The sequence below is a fragment of the Canis lupus genome, chromosome 18, assembly GCF_048164855.1.
Source record: "Canis lupus baileyi chromosome 18, mCanLup2.hap1, whole genome shotgun sequence".
Classification (NCBI taxonomy): Eukaryota; Metazoa; Chordata; class Mammalia; order Carnivora; family Canidae; genus Canis; species Canis lupus.
Window position 1 is genome coordinate 1655458 of NC_132855.1, and position 18240 is coordinate 1673697.

Sequence of the window (18240 nt, forward strand, 5' to 3'; positions counted from 1 at the left end):
ACTCCGCTTTGGATACGTCGGGAGCTGGAAAGGAGCCCCGCAAACACGGACGACGTGGAAATGGGGTGGACGTGCTTTGCGCACAGACGTTCCAGGCCCCAGGCCGGCCTCCTGCTTGCACGACTGCTCGGAAGGCAGACGCCGACCCCAGGAAGGCCCGCGGGGCTGCAGGGCGACCCCCTGGGAACGCGGACCCCTCGAGCGGCCTGTCTGCCCCCCGCCCCGTGGATTCCAGGCACAGCCTTGCGTCGGTGCGGGAAGCCGCAGTAGAGCATGCGAGGGCCGCACCCACGCCATCGGGCCGTGCCCCCGGGGGCACCCAGGGGACGCCCAGGGGAGCGCAGGGCTGCAAGGCCCAGCTCGCCAAGTCCCACCCGCCCCTCCGAATCCTAGCTGCGCTTACACCGGGCGCTTCGGGGAAAGTCACCCCATCCGACGCGTCCTCCCCCAACAGCAGAAGCTCGTCTGGACCAGGGCCTAGCACACGCTCCCGCGTGCTGGGGCGGCAGTGACACGTGGCTCCCCACCCTGCGCATCCACCGAGGGGTTCAGGTGGGGAGGGTCGCTGCACCTGCCAAGTGGCTCCACGGGCACATAACCCACACGGGAAGCTCCAGCGCCTCTCGGCACCCCGGCTTGGTTCCCCCCAGTCTGCGGCACATCAAGGACGGTGTCAGGGACAGGGCTCTCCTTGTAGATTCTTTTGGGGGAGAAAAGACCTCCCCCTTTTTTTCCCCCGTTCAGTTAAACCAGTCAGAGTAACATGCTTGGTAGATGGCCTATCACCACCACCCGGAGCGACTTTCCAGACCCTTGGGGTCCAGGGCCCGCGTCTCTAGCTGCTCTCCCACCTTTGGAACCCATGGCATCATGACAGTCACTCCTCTCATGTGCCCCATCCTCCTGGGGACTCAGCTCCTCCGAGGGTCCTGCTCGCTCGCCCCCAGAACAGATCGTAGGGCTGCAAAAGCCAGAGGAGCCAATGAGCAGGGGACGTCACCCAAGTCAGAGAAGGTACGGGGGGCTTGGCTTTGAGCGTGGGGCCGGGGGGCCAGCGTGCTGGGCTCAGACATCTCCTGGGTGTGTGGAGTGGGCTGGCAGTCAGTCCCACCGGGGGATGCAGAGTTGGGGCAGCCCCACTGCACCTTGGCCCTGGCCCCGCCGCTCTGATGTGCGGGTGAGGAACGGTTCTGCACAAAGTCACTCAAATAATACATTTCTTTTGAATGTTTGACCCAGGAGAAACTGAGTCCGCCTGCCCCCCCCCCCTCCAGAAATGTCAGTATATAAGGGGTTTAAAAAGCAAAATATCAAAAAAAAACAAAAAACAAAAAACAAAAACAAAATATCTGTGTTCCTTGTTTTTCTATTTTTTGCACCTGGTATGCTTTAGCATATGTTTGTCTTCGGAATAGAATAATGATTGTGAAACCCTCTGGGTAGGGTGACACCTGCCTTAGTTTAGTAATGAAAGGATGAAAGAATTTCAAGATACTTTGGATACTTAAATTTTTCTCATGGAAAGTGAGAAATAAATGTACTGGGAAAACCTAGACTTTTTTTTAAAAGATTTTCTTTATTTATTCGTGAGAGACACACAGGGAGAGGCAGAGACACAGGCAGAGGGAGAAGCAGGCTCCCTGCGGGGAGCCCGATGTGGGACTCGATCCTGGGACCCTGGGATCACACCCTGGGACGAAGGCAGAGGCTCAACCGCTGAGCCACCAGGCGTCCTGCTAGCCTACTTCTAGTCACAAATAGAATTTTCTTAAAATAAGTGCTCTTCGATAGTCATAACTGTGAATGTTTGCACAATTATGTCTGTGCTGCGTGGTGTACATGATTGTGAATACGGGACCTCCTTCGCGTCTCCACTGCCTCTGCCCCAGTTCTGATTTATACAGCCTTTTAAAATAGAGATTTTTAGATTAAATAAAGCTAACCCACGAGAATGAAAATCATGCAGATATTTTAAAAGCTCCTCCCACCTGGCTACCTAAGCTGGCTTCGTGGGCATGTGGCCCGGGGCGCTGCCCGGGGTCCGAGCAGTGAGAGCGTCCCGTGCTGGCTTTCCTGCTCTGCTGTTGCCTTCCTGGAAATCTGGAGTAAGACAATCCAGGGTCCTGCGTTCATTTTCATGTTGCCTTGGGCCTCGCAAAACACGCAGCAGGTCCTGTCGCCACTCCTCTCCTCTCCCTTTCACTTACGTCATCATTCTTGGCTGTGTTGCTTCCAGAAATTCCCTGTGTGTGCAGACGTGTTTGCGTATGTGTGTGAGAGTTTACGGCGATGGCACTACTCTGTACATACCCTATAAAATATAGAGTGTCTCGGAATGCGTACTCCTTCAGAAACCTGTGCTGAGAATCCAGACTGGCGGGGAGTCTCCAGGGTTGGGATAGGATCTTCCCGCTAAGGAGTCTCCGCCCCGCAGGTGGTCTCCATCCTGCTGGGGAAGGGTTTTTCCCATTCTGGCCGTGTCACCGCTCCGCTTCCCTGTCGTGGAGAAGACCTCAGCGTCCCGGTGAACACGTCCGAGTCGGTGGAGGCCTGGCCCGCGGGCCCGCTAGCGGGGCTCTGAGCCTGAAGTCCGCGTGGTGCCCCCGGACCAGGAGGAACCCCCCCTGCTGCGCAGCCAGCCGGATGGTCTCGGCCGGGATCGCGTCCACACGGCGTATCCGCAGACTTTGCGGCCCTCTCTCCAACAGGGAGGGGGGGATTGTCTCACCGTCCCTCTGCGGGGCTGCTGATGACCAGCCTGGGGATCCGAAAGGACCGCATCGCGGGTGCCCCTCGCCCCGTTTAGGAGTTGAAACCCGGGCCCGGGACGGGTGGTATCAGGAGGTGGAACGTCTGGGAGGTAACTGGGTGTGGGTGAGGTGGCGCGGTGGGGCCCCCGGGATGGGATCAGCGTCCTTAGGAGAAGAGGACACCGGGCGGTCCGTCCGCCTCGCGAGGACAGCAGAGGCAGCCCGCGGAGGCTGCGAAGGCCCAAGCCCGCTGGCCTCCGGATCTCCGATTCCTCCCCCTTCCGAGCCACGAGAAAGGAGCATCTGTCGGGTGCGGCACCGGCCTGCGGCGTCAGGAAGACGGCTTTTGGCTCTCCACGGGCTGAGACGTCCGCAGCGCAGGATCCGATCTCAGAGGCTGCTTTGATTTTACAGATGGAGAAAGTGAGCCGGGGAAACACGATGAGGCGTCATGTCAAAAGCCACGGACGTTAGTCACGCACCTACGGCCTTTCAGGTTAATAGACTGTGACATCTTGGAATGTTCCCGAAGGCTCGAAATTCTGAGGTCAGAACAGCGTTCTGGAAGAGTTTAGAGAAGTCTAGCTCTCAGAGCAGGACTGTTCTCATTGCTTCCGGTCCCGCATCTCTTAGATGTGGATGTTGGGCCGTCCCGGCCGGTGTTAAACGTGCCGGAGCAGTGGCCACGCGCCCACGTGCGATCGTGGGAGAATCATTCAACCTCGCCGAGCTTTGACTTCCTGGAGTAGGAAACAGACCCGAGAGCTACCTCGCGGGCTCGCCCTCAGACGTGAGCAAGATTTGAACCTACCCGTGTCCTCAACGATTATTTAAGCGACTGTTACGTATCAGAACGTCGTGTTAAGCCGTGACATGGCGTCAGCGGTCGAGACACACCGCTGGTCCTCGTGCCGTGCACAGTCTGGATGGACTTGCGGCCTGAAGGGGCCGGCAGCCCACTTAGCTCCTCGCGCAGAAGCCGTCCTCGGCTCAGAACACTGAGCTAATACACTCGTGACGGCTCGTCGTCTCCTCCTCCCCTTGGGCGGTGACTAACGGCTGCTTCACCCGCGGGGCCCCCAGCCGTGCCCACTGGGGCGTTTTGATGGAAACCACCACGAGGAAGGACGTGCGCCCTCCTGCCCGGCCCCTCAGCCCCGCGCCCACGTTTAGGAGTCCGGCCGAGCTTCCCCCAGCGGAGGATCGACGCGGGCTGCCCTGGGCGAGCGCCGCGGCGAGGGGCCGCCGCCTGTCTGCGGCTCAGCTCCAGGCCTCACTAAGGGCGGCGGCCCGGCGCGGCCCACGGGAGACCTGCCGGCCACGGGGAGAGGCCAGGGGGTCCGGGCGCCACACACCCGGTACGCCGGAGCACGAGGGGCCTTGCACGTGGGGACAGTTCCCTGAGTGTGGAGAGCGAGCGACAGAGGCCTGCCCCCCCCGCGGCACCTGACGGGGCGGCACCTGACAGGCGGCACCTGACGGGGCGGCACCTGACAGGCGGCACCTGACAGGCGGCACCTGACTGGCGGCTGCTGACGGGTCGGTACCTGACAGGGCAGCTGCTGACAGGGCGGCAACTGACGGGGTGGCGCCTGATGGGGCGGCTGCTGACAGCGGGGCACCTGACGGGCAGCTGCTGACCAGGCGGTTGCTGATGGGGCCGCTGCTGACCGGGCGGCACCTGACGGTGGCACCTGATGGGGGCCGCTGCTGACGGGGCACGGTCCTGCCCACTGTGCCGAGGGAACCGCGTGGCGCCGGGTCAGCCCGGGGCGGCCTCTCACGCGCTCGCGTGTCCGGGAGACCGGCCCGGGGAGAATCGCGCCTCGGGAGCAGGACCCGGGCGGCTCCCCGCGGCCGGCGCGGCGGGGGGGGGGGTCACCGGAGCGCCTGCAGGCGAGCACGAGCCCCCCCGCCCCCGGCACCCACCTTGCGGCCTCGCAGGCAGCGCCGCAGCTCGGGCCTGCTCAGGACGGCGTGCCGGCAGTCGAGCGGCTGCCACGTCACTGCTCTCCAGTCACAGGTGCGGGCGTCTGAGCAGCTGAGGCACGGCACGATCCACTGGCCTGGAAGACACAGCGACACGTCGCTCAGCTCCACGCGCAGGCCGGCCGGGGACGGGGACGGGGGCGGGGGACGGGAGGGGAACGGGACGGGGGATGGGACGGGGGACGGGACGGGGGACGGGGACGGGGCGGGCTCTGCCACCACGCGGTCCGGGCTGACCCCAGGCCAGCCACGGGACGCCACGCGGCGGTCGCTCGTTTCTGGAAACCACGTGAGGCCTTGAGGGGCCAAGGCAGCGGCGGGGCGCCCCGGGGCAGGACCCCACGCCCAGGCCGCCGCCGAAGCTCTGATACCGTGTCCCCTGGAGGCCGAGGCACTGCGCCTTGCCCCCTCCCCCGGCCGCGTCCCCGCAGGAGGCCGCCGCAGCCCGCGTGCTCGGGCGCTAAGGTCTCCCGCTTCCCCGCGGAGTCTCGTGCTTCAGGACGCGCCAGGCAGCCTCAGCGTCAGAAGACGTGTTGATCATTTAGGAGGAAAAAATCCAGAAATGATTCTTGATTTTTTTTTTAAGATTTTATTTATTTACTCCTGAGAGACACACAGAGAGAGACAGAGTGAGGCAGAGGGAGGGGCAGGTTCCCTGCAGGGAGCCCTACACGAGACCCGATCCCGGGACCCAGGGTCACGCCCTGGGCCCAAGGCAGACGCTCAACCGCTGAGCCCCCCGGGGCCACCCAGTGATTCTTGATTTTTGTTTCTTCCCCGAAGTCTTTTCAGGAGTGGAGTGTGAACGGCCCGCCGCCCCGGGGGGTTAGTCGTGTCTTCCGTGGAATGCTCTGAGGTCTCCAGCAGTCATGCTCCGGCCTGCCCAAGGGCTCACTTCCCGGACCACTAGGCCTGGCTCTTCGACATCCCCGAGCTCGACATTCCTACCTTCGGAGTCAGCAAGGGGGCGAGGGTGGAGAGCTCGCTGGCCCCGGCTCTGCTTTGTGCTTCTCACCCAAGTACCTGTGCCGCATTACCTTCAGCGGGAACGAGTCCCACCCGCAGGCCGCGACCACGGGTGTTGACATTTCAAGACCTCAGGGACGTCAGAATGGTGTGTTTGCGGAATAACAGTGAACAGAAGTGATAAAATATGAAAGAGCTAGCTTGTTGGTCACTAGTTGGTCACAAAAGGGAAAAAAGAAGTGTGGGTTGATTAAGGACTGGGGAAGACAAAACAGTTCTCTCTAGGGGGATTTGAACTCAAGACATCATTGAACTATCTGCTCTCCTAGATGGTGGGTGCTACTGGTGTTAAGACATAATAAGTAAAAAAGAAATAATAATAATAATGCTTCATAGCGTGTGTCAGATGCTAGGGATTTCCCGAGCACTTTAACATATTAACGTGTTTAACCCTCTTAACCACGATGCTAAACCTCAAAAAATTAATGGTCAGGTCAGAGGGTTACGATTTAAACACGTAAATTAGTTACAACATCCTAAAGGTAAGGCACAGGTGAGTAAAAGTATCTGTGCGGTGCCCAAGGAGTGTGGGCTCTAGAGGCGCACGCACCCCAACGCTGCCCGCAGCCAGCACGTCGGAGTCACCTCAAAACCTTTTGAAAGCCCCCACGCTCACATGGGATCCTAATGATTAAGTCAGAACCACGGGGTGCGGAGCCCAGGTATGTTTTAAAAGCTTTCCCGGTGATTCCAACGCGCAGCCACGCTGGGGACCACCGTTTAGCTGGGAACACGGCCTCAGAGTCCCTCCCGGAGGCCCGCACAGCCCCTGCCACGGCCCGGCACCCAGCAGCCGGTGACTGCACTTTCCGCCCCTGGCCCCCAGGGAAGCCGGGGCAGTTCAGAACCAGGCAAGCGTCGCGAGGGGCAGGTGTCTGGAAGGTCCCATGGGGCCTGTGAGTGTGACCGCGTCCGCTGGATGGAGGCGATTTGGAGAGATGGCGTGGGGGGTACCTGGGGGCCGGTGACAAGACAGCCCTGCGGCGTGGGGGCTGAAGAAGCGAGGCCCCCACAGAAGATCAGAGGCAGCAGAGAGAAGGGAACGTGCTGGGTGAGACGCATCGCCGAAGCTTCCAGATGCAGAGAAGAGCGGTGCTACTAAGAGACACGACGGAGAGTTTAGGACAGCTGCTGCATGTTGAACGGCAAGGTGAAGACGGCCCCTCCGATCCCCTTCTGTGATTTTTCTGTGGTTCTCATCCAGAGTACATCTTGCTTTTAAATCTAACTTTGCCCCGGGACATAGGGGTTGTCATCAGCCACCGACGCCGGCATCTTCGTGGAGAGTTGCGGTCAGCGGGACCCTCTTGAATGGGGTCGGAGGGTCGGAGTGGGGCTTTGGATCCCCTGTCGGTCCTCCTCTTTCGCAGATGAGGTAAACTGAGGACCCAAGAATTACATGACAGGAATGGGATCGTGCTGTTGATGACAGGCTGGACTAAAACCGAGGTCCCAGAGCCTCCGATTTTGCTGGTCCCTTTGTCAGGGTAGACAGGGGAAATCATCAGCCGAAAATGAAATATGGACCCATGGTCTCTCTGGTCGCACTTACACGAAAACCCACAAATAGGCTATTTTAATGAACTTATCTTTGGTTTTAAAAGCTGAATTTATTTGGTGGGTTCACGTGTTGACAGAGACTATGTTAAAAAAAAAAAAGATTGTTAATTTTCCTTCTAATAGGATGGTGGTTTGTTGGGGACGTAAATGTGTGTCTGTAATGAGATTATATCTAGTAATATTTTGAAAGGCTCAGTGTTCATCAGATCCTTGAGTATTTCAGAACACATCATCCTCTCCCCCAGACGCTCTCTCCGCCTCTAACCTTGCTGACAGCTAACATTGCACACACTGGGGCCTTCTTTGGCCATTCGCTTCTAAGGCTGAAGAAACAAGTGGCCAATTGCGTGCACAAAAATCCAAATATGGGTACAATTAGTTTGCAGGCATAAAATCTCCTGCACATCAAAAGGACTCCTGATTGGGCCTCTGAAAGCTTGGCCCCAATGGTTCATACTACTATGTATTTATACAGTCGTAACTCTTTGCATTTTCGTATTGGTTAAAAATGCCCCCCCCTCCCCTTTACTGTGATTTAGTAATACTGCTTGAAATAGACATCTGTATAACATCTGCAGGACTGGAGTTTCTTGACATTTTAAATGATACCAGCTCTTAACTAAAATTGTCAAAAAGAGGGACATAAATTCTACGTTATATATTTAAACATTGAATGAATCAAAGCTGTGATTTCTGAAATAGGGTATGACATGTGTTTTAGGGAATGGCATCCTGAGGAATAAAAATGGCTTTTGGGAGGAGTTATTTGGTTTATAATTAAAGCTTTATACTTAATGCGAGCTTAGAGCTCAGCCATTTAAGTGGATCAGATTGGCTGCCATGACGGAGAGAAGAAATTCAACTTTGTGACTTAGGGCCACGGTGAGATGTAAGATCATATAGATAGCCCTGATTCCTGACTCCATAATGTCGTAACATAAAGCAGTTTTCACTTAAGAAAAAAAAAATCATATTTTCAACACTAGAGATATTAAGGTATAAGTTGTCATATTTCCTTGCTACAAACAGAAGATGGTAATATCTTTTGTTTACATGTCATAAAATGCATTTGGAGCTATTTTCCTTTAAGGTAATTCTCATTCAAAAATCACTGTATAAACTTCTTCTTCAGATGAAAAGAATATTTTTTTCTTTCTTAAGCAAGAGATCTTATTATTTGGCTGTATCTTGTAGTTAAATTATTTTCTAAAGGCTAAAAATCAACTTTAAAATTAAAAAAAAAAAACCCAGGCACTCAAAATTATATTAGCTAGTGTTATTGAAAAGACACATAGACCATCATTTCATTGGCAAGGTGAAAAAAAAAAGGATACAGTTTGCTAAATAACTGTAATGTGCTGTGAAAATAAGATTTTGGAACAGATCTATGGCCGTGCACACTGGAGCCGGAGTGCCTAAATAAATTTCCTTCCAGTGGTGTCCACCGTGACAACCTCTTTCAGCAGGAGGGAGTCCTACATCAAGGAAGGAAATCTCTGGCAGAAAAAAAAAAAAAAAAAAAAAATCCATTCTTGTAAACTGCTATTCCTGACCTCACTCATTTGTTTTGAATCTTGAGGTCTTTGGGACCATAAGGGTGGAGCACATAGCCCTGGCCAACCGTGCCCTGACCGCTCACAGTCTTCTGCGGAAAGGGGGAGGACTTGGACCTTGGTTTTAGTTCAACGACCATTTTAAAATAAGGAACATTCTCTGCTCTGGAGAAACCTACGACCTCGGGCAGTCATGAGTAGTAGTAGTCATGCACTTTGGTGTGTTAACACACGCACGCTGTAATGTAGGCGCCTGTCCTCCTGTATCTGTGAGTTATGGTCATTATAAAACAAAAATAAGAAGGATCAGATCAAACTAAATGTTTATATTTTAGTCTACTGGCTTCATCCTGTGGACTGTCCCATGGCACCCCCACCCCTTGCTCCGATCATCGTTCCACTCTGAAGACCACTGATTAGTGAAAGAGAGAGAAACATATAAACATTTGAAACAATGAGGCAGATGCTACTGTAGACACGTACCCAAAGTATTCTGGGGTCACGGCAGAGAAGCCAATCTGAGGGGGTGGGAGTGGGCGGATGGTAAGGAGGGGCTTCCTGGAGAGAAAAATAGAGCATCAGGAGAATGGGCTAAGACGGGAAGAGGACGTTTTAGGAGCAGGTGACAGCATGGACAATGCGGAGCCTGCAGCAGCCTGATGGGCATGAAGGGAATAGGGAGGAGGCTAGGAGGAGCTGGAAGAGAGGGGAGGTCGAATTTAGGGGCCTGGTATTGTCAGGCGAAGGGACCTGGTCTTGCATGGGGAGTCACTTTTGGGGTCTTCCCTAAAGGAGCCTGGCTACGCAAGTTGCCAGCAGGTCCCTGCTCGAAGACAGCCTCTCCTGGAAGGACCAGGCACCGAGGTAGCCTCATGTCAGGGCCCGGCGTAACTTACAGCAAATTTAATGAACAGGAAAAGATGCCACTTCCTGAGGAAGCTCAGTATCGTATCTTCAACTTTTTGTTGAAGAACTTTTGACTTTGGTTCAGTAGGAGGAACGGAATTACTTTGTTTTACGATTCTCATAAAATGTCATCTGATTAAAAAAAAAATCCTTAACCAGACACATCGGTGTCTCCTTTGTATGTGAGAGTATATATCTCACTTAGCTGAGACTTGTAAACCATACCACCTGACATGCCATCATGGGTAAATCCCTCCCTGTGCACGGACCGTAATTTATTATTTAGAACACATGTTCGAGAACAGGGACATGCCCACGTTGGCTAACTGGGCATGCCAAATCGCAATTTGTACCGCTCATTTGTGAAACTCATTTCCCACTCAAGTTGTGGTGTGAAGTTCACGGCGAGGGTAGAAAAGCTCCTGAGTGTTTTCTTAGGCTCTTTAGATGAAGGGAGATGCGGGGTCATAAGGCCAGAGGGCCGACCAGGAATCTCAGAGAAGGTGCTCCTTGCTCCTCTTATCTCTTTGGAGGTATTTTTAGTCGTAGCTTTAGCCTGACCCCAAGGGCCTCCCCAGAAAGAAGAGCCCTGGGGAAGGAGAGAAACAGGGAATGTGGACGGTGGCATCGAGGTGTCTCCTTCCAGGTCTGCTCTGGGATGAGGTGGGATTCAACACTGTAATTGCAATGCGACGTCAGGATTCTCCTGCCTCTCTTAATGCTCAATATGTGGGAGACATAGTGAGCATTCTCAAAGATTTTTTTTTTTTGTAATTAGAGAAATGATTTGTTTTTTTTTTAATTTAATTTTATTTTTATTTATTTATTTTTTTTTAGAGAAATGATTTAAACTAGACTTATTTTCTTAAGCAGTTCTTTGGTCCACACACTCAACAGATATTTATTTTGTACCTACTCTGTGGAAATTATAGTGCTAACTGTGAACAAGTCTGATTCCCTGTCCTCACCCAGCGGACAACTTGGGAAGACTGACATCAAAGAATTAGTTATATATTTAACATTTAAATGGTTGTGGAAATGATCATGAAAGACGAGCACAGGGTGTTATGAAAATATACCATAAGGAAACAGATCGGGGGTTCAAGAAAGGCTTTCTGGTACAAGTGACTTTTCTGGCTGATATCTATAGATGAATATGGATTAACTAGGCAAAGAACAGACGGTGAAGAAAAGAGAATTTGATGAATCAAAGTATTTCACATATTAAAACACTGCATTCAGATTAATCATAGGTGTTACAGTTTATGCAAATGAAAAAAGTCATGTGGTACCTTGATTTTTTTCTTATATAAGGATAGTTTAAGCGTACACTTATCTACATTGAAAGTTTTTTTTCACAGAAGTCATATCTAATATAATAGTCACCTGTTGTGTCCCCAGATGGACAGATCTTCAGTTCGGGCCGTGAAATGGCTTCAATGTAGTCCGAAGAAATAGGCTGTAACCCACAGCTTTCCTCTGGGTGAATCAGCAAACCACAGTCCTGCATTAAAATGGTAGAAATTAGCTGTAATTAACCTGACCTATAGTAATAAAATCTAAAAAATAAGTTTTTGTGTGTGTGTGCCAAATAACCTTTGCAGATAAAAGGGACCGATTGTGGTGCCTTTTAGGGACTTGTCAATAGTTGTTTGTGTTAGAAGTAGCTACTTGCATTGAGAGATGAATATAAATTCTAATGACAATTTAATCTTTATTTTGGCATTGATATTCATTATTGCACTGATATGATTTCTCTACCAATTTTTAAAGAAATAGGTGCAAGTTTTATCTTAAAAAATACACCTGTGGGTTGTTGGTTCATTAAAAATAGACTGTAAGACAATCCATCGAGTGCAAAAACCCACTGATGTGAAAACAAAAGGGAAATCTTTGAGAAGGATGTTAACAGATGAATCTCATTTCAATGCACATTTATTAAAGACCCATGATATGCCATAAATGGAATCAAATACATATATTTTAGTCAAAGCATGTTTATATATTTACAAAAGGGGGTAACCTCCCACTGCCGGGAATATCATTCTAGAGGCCTGTTCCGCAGTGAGCGATGCCTTCTCTAGCTGACGTGTGCAGCGAGAACGGTGGTTTGGCTTTCTGAGATTTCTCCTCTCTGTCTCCTCTGCTCGAGCAGGTCAGAGCACCCTCATTTGCACTAAGCCCCCCTCTTCTCTCTCTCAAGCATCCCTGTCCTGTCTTCTGATGGCGGTAAAGTTGACGCACAACATCATAGACGTCTCAGCGGTAAACCATTACAATTGGACATGTGGGCACACTCCAGAGTGATCTTCTAGCTTGTTCTTACAAGGTATTGGCCCCCGTACCTGGCCTGTGTCCCTCCATCCTACCTCACCTGATTCCACTCCCTCCCTTCTCACCCAGGTCCCTCAGCTATCACAATCTAGGGCGGGTAAAAACGCTGTTATCCCCGTCAGGAATGCTTTCCCTCTCATTTTGTGCATCTTTTGTGTTTCAGGCCTCAGCAAGGCCTTCTTGAAACGCTGGCATCATTGTGTATCCCCACTCCTGTCCGCGCCATCCCCGCTGGTTTCCTCCATACCCTTCACCATCAGGTGATAATTTGTTATTTATGTCTTTTCCATTAGACTGAATACTCCCTGAGAGCAAAGAATTATTTCACTCGCACATATCCCCAGTCCCTAACATACAATAGGCAAATATTTATTGAATGCATAAAAGTTTAGACGTAATTCTTTCCCATTTCATATCATAAATTCTCAGTAATGGAGAAAAATAATTGGTTTGACCTCCTCTTTGCTTTGTGACTCTGTCTCTAATGAGCAATTTCTCGTCACCTTCCCTTACCCTCTCATACATTCTCACACCCAACTCAGATTTCCACATCTCAGATGAGAAGGTCCAGGATATTAAGGAACAAAAGGAAGGAGGGTCATGCACAGACTTCACGAAATACCGATTCAGTATACATATTTCCATTTTTAAATTCATAACTGGAACTGGAATTTAGAATACTGATTAAAGATCAGGAATGTAGGGGATCCCAGGGTGGCTCAGTGGTTTGGCACCTGCCTTTGGCCCAGGGCTCGATCCTGGAGTCCAGGGATCGAGTCCCACATCGGGCTCCCTGCATGGAGCCTGCTTCTCCCTCTGCCTGTGTCTCTGTCTCTCTCTGTCTCTCTCTCTCTCTCTCTCTCTCTATGTCTATCATGAATAAATAAATAAAATCTTAAAAAAAAAAGCTCAGGAATGTGATTTGCATTAGTGTTCATTATAAAAAAGCAATTAAAATAACACAAAGTTAAGGAGGAGTTTTAGTCTGAATAAACATCTGTGAATGGTGTGTGTGTGATAGCTGTCTATACATTTAATTTTTGGTGCAGGCTGGACCTTTTTTAAGGCCAGAAAAAAAAATACACAAAGCATCTACGAGATTACAAAAAAAAAAATGTTTATATCAAACATTAGGGAGAAAAAACCCTCATATAACGTACAGGATAAATCTAAGCAGAGCAACATGGAGAGATTTCCAAGACACACGAGAAAGACAAAAACCTAAAGCAGTGCTTTGTTACAGAACAACATATGTCATATGAAACACACCATGAACATGCCGCCAAGTCACCTAAATTCAGGTACTTCAGACTGAGACATTGTGCTCAACGTATTAATAGAAAGATATCTTGTGGAGTGTATAAACCGACACACGGAGATGCAGAGAGATGGTGATGATAGATTCATTCATTCATGCAAATAACGTTGAAACATTTCAAAAACTCTAGATTTAGATAAACCTTTGCCTGAAAATTATTGTTTGTTTGGGGTCTCTCTGGCGTGTGTGTGCGCAGGTCTGCAAGGTCATATCCTCATATTCACCTGGAGAGAGTCCAACCACAGCTGACAGAGTCCTAGCTACTCGGTTAAAGCCCTACACGTGGTTGACATGCATCAGTCAAGGAGAGGAATGGCCCGTTCTGTACGCCTGATGGCTTGTCCGCTGGCCCCCCAACCCAATCACTGATGAGTGCATGTGGGCTCTCTCAGCTACGTTAGTCCCAGGACCTTTTCTGAGGTAGCAACATCTTTTTTTTCTTTTTAATATTTTTATTTATTTACTTATTTTTTATAAATTTATTTTTTATTGGTGTTCAATTTGCCAACATATAGAATAACACCCAGTGCTCATCCCGTCAAGTGCCCCCCTCAGTGCCCGTCACCCAGTCACCGCCACCCCCCACCCACCTCCACCCCAAGATTGCAAGAACTCACACAGCAATTCGGCAGCGTGGCAGGATACAAAATCAATGCCCAGAAGTAAGTGGCATTTCTATACACTAACAATGAGACTGAAGAAAGAGAAATTAAGGGGTCAATCCCATGTACAATTGCACCCAAAAGCATAAGATACCTAGGAATAAACCTAACCAAAGAGGTAAAGGATCTATACCCTAAAAAATATAGAACGGTTCTGAAAGAAATTGAGGAAGACACAAAGAAATATTATTTATTCATGAGAGACACACAGAGAGAGGCAGAGAACCAGGCAGAAGAAGCAGGCTCCCTGCAGGGAGCCCAACGTGGGACTCGATCCCGGGACTCCAGGATCACGCCCTGGGCCAAAGGCAGCGCTAAACCGCTGAGCCCCCCAGGAATCCTCTGAGGTAGCAACATCTGAACTGAATAATGAGAAAAACAGGGCAGGAGAGTTCTGAGGAGAAGAAATTGCATGTCAAAGGCCATTAGATAAGGCAGGAAAAGGATTTATCTGACATCTTAAGTATAAAGAAAGTCACTTTTGAGGAACTCATATGCTGACAATGTACATTATAATGATTGAAATCATGGGCCTTTCTGGAGATGCCACGTCCAAGCTTATCTACTACAAACTCTTACTCAGAGGAAGAATGATTAATTTATAGTGTGATTCTAAGCATTTTTTTTTTAAACACATCTTCAAAATGGAAAAGTATTCATGCCTGGAGTGTGCAAAGTTCTTGCTGGAAGTGCGCGTCTGCGGCCTGTCCGGGGGCACAGTCCAGCTCCTTGCCAGGAGCGCCTTCCTCGGCTCCCGCTGAATCCTCCATCTCATTTGTTCTAATTATCCTCTTAGGTGCGGCTTAGAAAAAAATCGCTTAATATTACAGAAGCGTGTTCTGATCTGACTTCGAAGCTTATTTTATTTTATTTTATTTTATTTTATTTTATTTTATTTATTTACTTTTGACTTCGAAGCTTCTGAAACAAATGGCTGGCAGTAGAGCGGGTAGAACTCTTCCGAAGTGTTCAGTGTTGCCCTCTCGGAGCACTGGGGCCTCACGGACGAGCCAAGGACGATAGGCTGAACGTCTGCAGGTCACGGGAAGGCGGAGTGGGAGTCGCACCCGGTGACCACTGCTGCCACTTGGAACTCTCGCCGGACTTGGTGCTTGAAGCGTTCCCGGAGTGGTGCTATTTCTGCCTCAGGTGGAGGCTCCCAGGGGCCGCTGTTCTGTGACAGGTGGCAGGTCGGGCCTGTTGGTTCTAACTAAACGGCAGCAAATCGGACGCAGGACAGGAGTCCAGGCGAGATTGCAAAGGAAAGCCAGCAGGGTGGGACAGGGAGCGCGGACTTCAAGGTAAAGGAAATTCAGTCGCAGCCTCCTTTCTGTAGTTTAGGTCAAAGAATCTTCTATCGTGTTCTGTGTTTCCTTTTGAAATTCTCCTTAGCAGCTAATCTTTGTTTGCAGTTCATAAATCTTGACTCTTTAAGTTAAACTCTTGGCTATTTTGGAAAACCAAAGCAGCCCGCCGAAGCGGACGTTATTCATTTCCCAGCTGCAGCCAAACGACGTTGCTCTTAGGGTTGAACGAACCCGCAGATGGCTCCGTGCAGACCCGAGCCTGGACGCCGGCTGCCGGCGCCGGGAGGGTAAGGGCGTCCTCGGGCTGGCTGCTGGCTCCGGGCAGCGTATTAGAGAGGAGGGTAGTGGCCTATCCTGAAAGCACCACTGGGTCAGGAGTCACACTTACCAATTTTAATTCCGGCTTTGCCGCGAACTGGTTGTATGAGTTTGAGCGAGTCACTGATCTAGTTTTCTCAATATATAATGATGAAAGGTGGAGAGAAAAGAGGGGGAACATGCATTAGATGATCTCTTAGGCATGGCGGCAGACAATGTTAGGTGCCTACACCACATCCGTTCTCCTTTCTTTCTTCTTTGTTTTCTTGCAGGCAGCAATGTATCTAGCATTTTAAATAAGAAGAAGGAGGGGATCCCTGGGTGGCTCAGCGGTTTAGCGCCTGCCTTTGGCCCAGGGCACGATCCTGGAGTCCCGGGATCGAGTCCCACGTTGGGCTCCCGGCATGGAGCCTGTCTCTGCCTCTCTCTATCTCTATGTCTATCATAAATAAATAAATCTTTAAAAAAATATGAAGAAGGAACTCTATTTCCCACTCTCCTTTTAGCCAGACATAGCCATGCAACTCTATTCTAGCAAAAAAAAAAAAAAGTGGAAGCTGGCAATGGATTTCTAGAAAAGTTTTGCTTCTCTGATGTAAGCTTAGCCTCCTTGATGTGCTTTTTTTTCTTTTTTTTTTTTTGTCACTCTGTTTCTCAATTCCTCTTAGAAGGAGGAGCAGCCGTGTCATGACCATGAGTCAACCGTGCGTAGAAGTCTGAAAGAGCCCAGGGCATAGGTGATGCTGCAGAAACGCGGCGCTAACTTTGGGTTGTCTACCTCTGTGCTCCTTGCTATGGAAGAGAAACAAACCCACACTTGGTCACACCACTATGGAAAAAGAATATGCAGCCAATTTTCTCTTTTCCTCTAAGAGTCTGTGAAACCTGTTCTTCGCAGGCCATGTGGATCTTTTTGAATACTGCCTTCGGTATGAAAAGTAATTAACCTACTAATAACAAAATTTAAACTACCTTGACAGAAAAAAAAATTCATTAGCCTCTCTCACTTCTTTCTTCACTGGGGTAATTAGTAATTTGTTCAGGTTCAGGCATATTTAAGAAGACGAATGACAGCTCTTTTGGCCTTACGTGTCATCTCTTGGAGCCTCAGAGTCTAGATACACAAAAAAAGGTAGTATTTAGCAGAGTTGCTTAAAATGGCATTAACCCCAGAAAGCTCCACATTTAGAGCACATCATTTTGCTGCAGACTTCACAGATTCCAGACTGGATGGCCATAGCTCTCACTAGACTGCAGGAAGCTAATTAGCAGGGATTTCCTTGTTTAAACATGTGTAGAGTGTGTATGTTTAGTATGTAATTTTAAAGATTGACTAAGTTTTCATGAAGTGTTGCAATGACTAGCAGAAGAATATTAAGGAGTCCTTGGTTTTGCCCCCTGTCTTACCCATGAATTCATGATCACTATTTCTTGTTACCAGTTTTTCTGCAAGCCTTTTTAATTCTTAAAAAAGGGGGTGTTTAGCCATAAAGGAATTAGTAGTATTTCTCATTTTTAGTAAGATATTGCCATAGTTTTAGAGCCATGGACTATTTGATCTGGGTGGAATCTTTACATCTTACTTGCTTTTCTGGCTCCATGGAATCATTCCTTTAAGATGAAATGATTGTCTCCCTCTCCTACTAAGTAATGAAAAATGCCCATCTAATTTTAAAACTATACATTCACTCCCTGTGGCACCACTCCTTCGGAGGCACCCATTTCTTCCTCTTTCCCTGGTCTGCTCCTATTTCCTGGAACTCAGTGGTGACTCTCAAACTTGACAATCCTGGCACAGTCCTAGGGAGGCAGAGTCCCCTTCCATATCAAGACTGTTCTTTCCTACAAGAAATGAAGTTCCTAAGGATCCTAACATTTGGGTGGAACCACAAAAAACCTTCCAAATGGCCAAAGCAATTTTGAGAAGGAAGAACAAAGCTGGAGCTTCCTGATTTTGAACTATGCTGCAAAGCTCTCTTAATCAAAACAGTATGGTACTGGCACAAAAACAAACACATAGATCAGTAGAATAGAACAGAGAGCCTCCCAAAACCCCATGCATATATGGTCAATTAATCTATGATGTAGGAAGCAAAATGTACAATGGGGAAAAGACAGTCTCTTCAACAGATGGTGCTGGGAAAACTGGACAGATAACGTGCAAAAGAATAAAACTGGAGAACTATCTTATACCACCTATAAAAATAAATTCAAATTGAATTAAAGACTTGAATATAATATGTGAAACCACAAAACTCTTAGAAGAAAACATAGGTTAAAAACTCTATGACACTGGTCTTAGCAATATTTTTTTTGGATCAGTCTCCTCAGGCAAGGGCAACAAAAGCTAAAATAAACAGAAGGGATTACGTCAAACTAAGACGCTTTTGCACAGGGAAGAAAACCATTAACAAAACAAAAAGGCAACCTACTGAATGGGAAAAGATGTCTGCAAATCATATAACCAGTAAGCAGCTAATATCCAAAATCTACGAAGAACCTACACGGCTAAATGTC

The 18240-nt window shown here is 49.4% G+C and overlaps 1 protein-coding gene across 2 annotated transcripts in view; it reads right to left on the reverse strand.

Annotated features, from left to right (window-relative positions):
- The window catches only part of CPED1 (cadherin like and PC-esterase domain containing 1), a 260855-nt gene that overhangs the window by 29846 nt on the left and 212769 nt on the right, over window positions 1-18240 (reverse strand). For both annotated transcript variants that reach the window (XM_072783304.1, XM_072783303.1), the window contains exons 16-17: window positions 11171-11288; window positions 4680-4816 (exon numbers count right to left, since the gene is read on the reverse strand). In XM_072783304.1, coding sequence (XP_072639405.1) covers window positions 4680-4816; window positions 11171-11288 — 255 coding nt within the window. The remainder of the gene's footprint in view (window positions 1-4679; window positions 4817-11170; window positions 11289-18240) is intronic.